General features: G+C 48.4%; 1 protein-coding gene across 1 annotated transcript in view; it reads right to left on the reverse strand.

The window, feature by feature from the left end:
• LOC123993091 (thrombospondin-type laminin G domain and EAR repeat-containing protein-like) overlaps nucleotides 1-8222 on the reverse strand; it is a 36738-nt gene that overhangs the window by 15502 nt on the left and 13014 nt on the right. The window contains exon 3 of the mRNA XM_046294912.1: nucleotides 1614-1774. Coding sequence (XP_046150868.1) covers nucleotides 1614-1774 — 161 coding nt within the window. The remainder of the gene's footprint in view (nucleotides 1-1613; nucleotides 1775-8222) is intronic.

Raw genomic sequence — 8222 nt, forward strand, 5'->3', positions numbered from 1 at the left:
ATTTATTCACAACACTTTACTTCACATGATGATGATTATTTCATTAATAAAACCCCAATGATGCTCGTGACTGCCCATTTCTGCATATCACTTATTAATAAACCATTGTTTATTCACAATACACTACTTTAATAAAGTAACGTATTGTGTATTGTCTTCCCCTATGGGATTATTCTGAAGAAGTCCATTGAAACGTCAATCATTTAAACTTGTCTAATAAAACGATGTATTTTCAACGGTGAGCCTTTTCCTGTCCAAAGCTGTTGTGTATATTACATTGAAACGTCAATCATTTAAACTTGTCTAATAAAACGATGTATTTTCAACGGTGAGCCGTTTCCTGTCCAAAGCTGTTGTGTATATTACATTGAAACGTCAATCATTTAAACTTGTCTAATAAAACGATGTATTTTCAACGGTGAGCCGTTTCCTGTCCAAAGCTGTTGTGTATATTACATTGTTTAATTTCATGACTGTTTATTTTATTCAAAGTTATCATCTATCTCATCTCTGCTCAGGAAGTAGCAGCCAGCCATCTACCGCTGTGCTCCCCAAAGACTCCTGCTTCAGGCTGGCTAGCTATATAGCTGGCTAGCTGCCTGGCTGGCTACTGGCTAGCTAGCTGGCTGGATGGCTAGATGGCTGGCTAGCTGGCTGGCTGCATAGCTGGCTAGCTGACTGGCTAGCTGGCTAGCTGCCTGCTGTCCTACCAAATCCACAGTAATTCTTCACAGTAGATAAGGAATACTTTTAACACTGCCAAATAACAAGTATCAATCAATTAGATGTATTGTCAATCAATTAGATGTAATCAACCGCTCTCTATCCCTTTCATGTCTCTCTTCCTCTGTGTGTCTGCCGGCCTCTTGGCAAGAACCAATGAGGACAGGCAGCTGTAGACACAATGGTTTCAGGTCATTGTAGTTCATTACCACTTTTATTGCACTTAAAGCTACCATATGTACGTTTTTGGGCGACCTGACCAAATTCACATAGAAATGTGAATTATAGATCTTTGCATGCAGTTGAAAGCATGTCTAATAACAGTAGATCTGTGCTATTTATATACTTCCTGCTCTGAAGTTAAGTTTTTGTGGCTTTCACTTTTAAATAGCTGAATATACAATTTTTTGGTTAGGGAAAATATATTTTGCTGCGGTTTAGATGGTACAATGATTCTCCACAAAATTACTGCTAACTGAAATTAGGCAAACGATTACAATTTTAGCAAAGAGGAAATGACGGAGCGATTTCTGCATAGTGAATCTTTAACTATAAGGAGTTGGACAACAGAGAAAAAATATCTCTAGAGAAACGGCACAAACTGTGAATTGAGCAGTAAAACCCAGAACTAAACGGAATTTTAAAATGAACTGGTAACTTTCCCAAATCCCCCAGGTTTTTCCAGAAATCCCAATTGGACAATTCTCTTGATTTCATTATTATTTTCTTGCTTCTTTCTTCTAAATTCCAGGGGAAACTTCCAACCGGGATTTTGCAGCCCTAGCTATGCCTCGTAGCTACTAACTGGACCATCTCACCTTGATGTATTGAAATGGCTGGAACATTCCTCCCAGCCAGATGTATATGGTGGAGTTGATGCTGGTGGATATTCCATCGAAAGTGTTGGCCACCACCAGGAAGTGGTATGGGCCCACGGAAAAGAACTCCCAGTCGTAGGCCCCATGAGTCTCGAGGGTCTGATTCACCTCAAACACCTTGGTCCCTGGGTTCCACCGGTAAATCACACTGTCGATGTTGTGATTGTTGTCACCTATAAAATACACGGACGGTATTGTTTACCACAGCACAAACTGTACCTTTCAACCTTTCATCAAGACAAAAAATATGGCCAATAGTGTCAGGGGGGTTAGCATTTTATATCATACCCCCAAGACATGCTAACCTCTCACCATTACAATAACAGGGGAGGTTAGCATTTTATATCATACCCCCAAGACATGCTAACCTCTCACCATTACAATAACAGGGGAGGTTAGCATTTTATATCATAGCCCCAAGACATGCTAACCTCTCACCATTACAATAACAGGGGAGGTTAGCATTTTGTATACTACCCCCAAGACATGCTAACCTCTAACCATTACAATAACAGGGGAGGTTAGCATTTTATATCATACCCCCAAGACATGCTAACCTCTCACCATTACAATAACAGGGGAGGTTAGCATTTTATATCATACCCCCAAGACATGCTAACCTCTCACCATTACAATAACAGGGGAGGTTAGCATTTTATATACTACCCCCAAGACATGCTAACCTCTAACCATTACAATAACGGGAGGTTAGCATTTTATATCATACCCCAAGACATGCTAACCTCTAACCATTACAATAACAGGGAGGTTTGCATTTTATATCATACCCCCAAGACATGCTAACCTCTCACCATTACAATAACAGGGGAGGTTAGCATTTTATATCATACCCCCAAGACATGCTAACCTCTCACCATTACAATAACAGGGGAGGTTAGCATTTTATATACTACCCCAAGACATGCTAACCTCTAACCATTACAATAACAGGGGAGGTTAGCATTTTATATCATACCCCCAAGACATGCTAACCTCAAACCATTACAATAACAGGGGAGGTTAGCATTTTATATCATACCCCGAGACATGCTAACCTCTCACCATTACAATAACAGGGGAGGTTTGCATTTTATATACTACCCCCAAGACATGCTAACCTCTAACCATTACAATAACAAGGAAGGTTAGCATTTTATAACATACCCCCAAGAAATGCTAACCTCTCACCATTACCAATAACAGGGGAGGTTAGCATTTTATATCATACCCCCAAGATATGCTAACCTCTCACCATTACAATAACAGGGGAAGTTAGCATTTTATATCATAGAGCTCCCTGTCCCACTACTGTTGGAGCCCCCTGTCCCACTACTGTTGGAGCTCCCTGTCCCACTACTGTTGGAGCTCCCTGTCCCACTACTGTTGGAGCTCCCTGTCCCACTACTGTTGGAGCTCCCTGTCCCACTACTGTTGGAGCTCCCTGTCCCACTACTGTTGGAGCTCCCTGTCCCACTACTGTTGGAGCTCCCTGTCCCACTACTGTTGGAGCTCCCTGTCCCACTACTGTTGGAGCCCCCTGTCCCACTACTGTTGGAGCCCCCTGTCCCACTACCGTTGGAGCGCCCTGTCCCACTACCGTTGGAGCTCCCTGTCCCACTACTGTTGGAGCTCCCTGTCCCACTACTGTTGGAGCTCACTGGCCCACTACTGTTGGAGCTCACTGTCCCACTACTGTTGGAGCTCACTGTCCCACTACCGTTGGAGCCCCCTGCCCCACTACCGTTGGAGCCCCCTGTCCCACTACTGTTGGAGCCCCTGTCCCACTACTGTTGGAGCTCCCTGTCCCACTACTGTTGGAGCTCCCTGTCCCACTACTGTTGGAGCTCACTGTCCCACTACTGTTGGAGCTCCCTGTCCCACTACTGTTGGAGCCCCCTGTCCCACTACTGTTGGAGCTCCCTGTCCCACTACTGTTGGAGCTCCCTGTCCCACTACTGTTGGAGCTCCCTGTCCCACTACTGTTGGAGCTCCCTGTCCCACTACTGTTGGAGCTCCCTGTCCCACTACTGTTGGAGCTCACTGTCCCACTACTGTTGGAGCTCACTGTCCCACTACTGTTGGAGCCCCCTGTCCCACTACTGTTGGAGCTCACTGTCCCACTACTGTTGGAGCTCACTGTCCCACTACTGTTGGAGCTCACTGTCCCACTACTGTTGGAGCTCACTGTCCCACTACTGTTGGAGTCCCCTGTCCCACTACTGTTGGAGACCCTGTCCCACTACTGTTGGAGCCCCCTGTCCCACTACTGTTGGATCTCACTGTCCCACCTGCTGGAGCCCCTGTCCCACTACTGGGCTGTTGGAGCTCGTCCACTACCGTTGGAGCCCCTGTCCCACTACTGTTGGAGCTCCCTGTCCCACTACTGTTGGAGCCCCTGTCCCACTACTGCTGGAGCCCCCTGTCCCACTACTGTTGGAGCTCCTGTCCCACTACTGTTGGAGCTCCCGTCCTACCACAGCTGGAGCTCCCTGTCCCACTACCGTTGGAGCTCCCTGTCCCACTACTGGGAGCTCCCTGTCCCACTACTGTTGGAGCTCACTGTCCCACTACTGTTGGAGCTCACTGTCCACTACTGTTGGAGCTCCTGTCCCACTACTGTTGGAGCTCCTGTCCCACTACTGTTGGAGCTCACTGTCCCACTACTGTTGGAGCTCACTGTCCCAACTGTTGGAGCTCCCTGTCCCACTACTGTTGGAGCTCACTGTCCCACTACTGTTGGAGCTCCTGTCCCACTACTGTTGGAGCTCCTGTCCCACTACTGTTGGAGCCCCTGTCCCACTACTGTTGGAGCTCCCTGTCCCACTACTGTTGGAGCTCCCTGTCCCACTACTTGGAGCTCCTGTCCCACTACTGTTGGAGCCCCTGTCCCACTACTGTTGGAGCTCCTGTCCCACTACTGTTGGAGCTCCCTGTCCCACTACTGTTGGGCTCCCTGTCCCACTACTGTTGGAGCTCCTATCCCACCCTACTGTTGGAGCTCCTGTCCCACTACTGTTGGAGCTCCCTGTCCCACTCCTGTTGGAGCTCACTGTCCCACTACTGTTGGAGCTCACTGTCCCACTACTGTTGGAGCTCACTGTCCCACTACTGTTGGAGCTCACTGTCCCACTACTGTTGGAGCTCCCTGTCCCACTGCTGTTGGAGCTCCCTGTCCCACTACTGTTGGAGCTCCCTGTCCCACTACTGTTGGAGCTCCCTGTCCCACTACTGTTGGAGCTCTGTCCCACTACTGTTGGAGCTCACTGTCCCACTACTGTTGGAGCTCCCCTGTCCCACTACTGTTGGAGCTCACTGTCCCACTACTGTTGGAGCTCACTGTCCCACTTTCACTGTTGGAGCTCACTGTCCCACTACTGTTGGAGCTCACTGTCCCACTACTGTTGGAGCTCACTGTCCCACTGCTGTTGGAGCCCCCTGTCCCACTACTGTTGGAGCCCCCTGTCCCACTACTGTTGGAGCCCCCTGTCCCACTACTGTTGGAGCTCACTGTCCCACTCCTGTTGGAGCTCCCTGTCCCACTACTGTTGGAGCTCCCTGCCCACTACTGTTGGAGCTCCTGTCCCACTACCGTTGGAGCTCCCTGTCCCACTACTGTTGGAGCACCCTGTCCCACTACTGTTGGAGCTCCATGTCCCACTACTTTGGAGCTCCCTGTCCCACTACTGTTGAGCCCCCTGTCCACTACTGTTGGAGCTCCCTGTCCCACTACTGCTGGGCTCCCTGTCCCACTACTGTTGGAGCTCCCCGTCCCACTACTGTTGGAGCGCCTGTCCCTTCTGTTGGAGCTCACTGTCCCACTACTGTTGGAGCTCACTGTCCCACTACTGTTGGAGCTCACTGTCCCACTACTGTTGGAGCTCCCTGTCCACTGCTGTTGGAGCTCACTGTCCCACTACTGTTGGAGCCCCTGTCCCACTACTGCTGGGCTCCTGTCCCACTACTGTTGGAGCTCCTGTCCCACTACTGTTGGAGCCCCCTGTAACAAAACTGAATGTAACACCATAGGTCCTATAATGTTACTGGTCGACCAACAACACCTCCTTACTTCTTGTGACATTTTAGGATGTTTAGCTGAAGCTGAATTGTCAGCATTTATTTTCTTTGTGTGGCCATAACTCAACAGCGTGAGCCAATAGGCAGGATGTATGCTTTGAGCCAATAGGCAGGGTATATGCTTGAGCCATTAGGCAGGGTATATGCTTTGAGCCAATAGGCAGGGTTTATGCTTTGAGCCAATAGAAACGGTATATGCTTTGAGCCAATAGACAGGGTATATGCTTTGAGCCAATAGGCAGGGTATATGCTTTGAGCCAATAGGCAGGGTATATGCTTTGAGCCAATAGGCAGGGTTTATGCTTTTGAGCCAATAGGCAGGGTTTATGCTTTGAGCCAATAGGCAGGGTTTATGCTTTGAGCCAATAGGCAGGGTATATGCTTTGAGCCAATAGGCAGGGTATATGCTTTGAGCCAATAGGCAGGGTATATGCTTTGAGCCAATAGGCAGGTATATGCTTTGAGCCAATAGGCAGGGTTTATGCTTTGAGCCAACAGGCAGGATTTATGCTTTGAGCCACAGGCAGGGTATATGCTTTGAGCCAATAGGCAGGGTTTATGCTTTGAGCCAATAGGCAGGATTTATGCTTTGAGCCAATAGGCAGGGTATATGCTTTGAGCCAATAGAAACGGTATATGCTTTGAGCCAATAGGCAGGGTATATGCTTTGAGCCAATAGGCAAGGTATATGCTTTGAGCCAATAGGCAGGGTTTATGCTTTGAGCCAATAGGCAAGGATATATGCTTTGAGCCAATAGGCAGGGGTATATGCTTTGAGCCAATAGGCAACAGGAGTTTTTGAGCCAATAGGCAGGGTTTATGTTGAGCCAATAGGCAGGATTTATGCTTTTGAGCCAATAGGCAGGGTATATGCTTTGGAGCCAATAGCAGGGCTTATGCTTTGAGCCAATAGGCAGTGTGATTTATGCTTTGAGCCAATAGGCAGGGTATATGCTTTGAGCCAATAGAACGGTATATGCTTTGAGCCAATAGGCAGGGTTTATGCTTTGAGCCACAGGTGTTTATGCTTTGAGCCAATAGGCAGGGTATATGCTTTGAGCCAATAGGCAGGGTATATGCTTTGAGCCAATAGGCAGGGTTTATGCTTTGAGCCAATAGGCAGGGTTTATGCTTTGAGCCAATAGGCAGGGTATATGCTTTGAGCCAATAGGCAGGGTATATGCTTTGAGCCAATAGGCAGGGTATATGCTTTGAGCCAATAGGCAGGGTTTATGCTTTGAGCCAATAGGCAGGATTTATGCTTTGAGCCAATAGGCAGGATTTATGCTTTGAGCCAATAGGCAGGGTATATGATTTGAGCCAATAGGCAGGGTATATGCTTTGAGCCAATAGGCAGGGTATATGCTTTGAGCCAATAGGCAGGGTATATGCTTTGAGCCAATAGGCAGGGTATATGCTTTGAGCCAATAGGCAGGGTTTATGCTTTGAGCCAATAGGCAGGATTTATTCTTTAAGCCAATAGGCAGGGTATATGCTTTGAGCCAATAGGCAGGGTTTATGCTTTGAGCCAATAGGCAGGATTTATGCTTTGAGCCAATAGGCAGGGTATATGCTTTGAGTCAATAGAAACGGTATATGCTTTGAGCCAATAGGCAGGGTTTATGCTTTGAGCCAATAGGCAGGGTTTATTCTTTGAGCCAATAGGCAGGGTTTATTCTTTGAGCCAATTGGCAGGGTTTATTCTTTGAGCCAATAGGCAGGGTATATGCTTTGAGCCAATAGAAACGGTATATGCTTTGAGCCAATAGGCAGGGTTTATGCTTTGAGCCAATAGGCAGGGTTTATTCTTTGAGCCAATAGGCAGGGTTTATTCTTTGAGCCAATAGGCAGGGTTTATGCTTTGAGCCAATAGGCAGGGTTTATTCTTTGAGCCAATAGGCAGGGTTTATTCTTTGAGCCAATAGGCAGGGTTTATTCTTTGAGCCAATAGGCAGGGTTTATTTTTTGAGCCAATAGGCAGGGTATATGCTTTGAGCCAATAGGCAGGGTTTATGCTTTGAGCCAATAGACCTTTCCCTCCACCTCTAGACCCCTCCACCTCTAGACCCCTCCTCCTCTAGACCCCTCCTCCTCTAGACCCCTCCTCCTCTAGACCCCTCCACCTCTAGACCCCTCCACCTCTAGACCCCTCCACCTCTAGACCCCTCCACCCCTCCTCCCCTCCACCTCTAGACCCCTCCTTCCCTCCTTCCCTCCACCTCTAGACCCCTCCACCTCTCCTTCCTCCTTCTCTAGACCCCTCCAACTCTCCTTCCCTCCACATCTAGACCCCTCCATCTCTCTCCTTCCCTCCACCTCTCCCTCCCCTCCACCTCTCCCCTTCCCTAAACTCTCTAGACCCTTCCCTCCACCTCTCCTTCCCTCCACCTCTAGATCCCTCCCACCTCTCCTTCCCTCCACATCTAGACCCCTCCAACTCTCCTTCCCTCCACCTCTCCTTCCCTCTACCTCTCCTTCCCTCCGCCTCTCATTCCCTAAACCTCTAGACCCTTCCCTCCACCTTCCCTCCACCTCTCCTTCCCTCCA

Source organism: Oncorhynchus gorbuscha, linkage group LG01 (assembly GCF_021184085.1).
Source record: "Oncorhynchus gorbuscha isolate QuinsamMale2020 ecotype Even-year linkage group LG01, OgorEven_v1.0, whole genome shotgun sequence".
NCBI classification, from domain to species: Eukaryota; Metazoa; Chordata; class Actinopteri; order Salmoniformes; family Salmonidae; genus Oncorhynchus; species Oncorhynchus gorbuscha.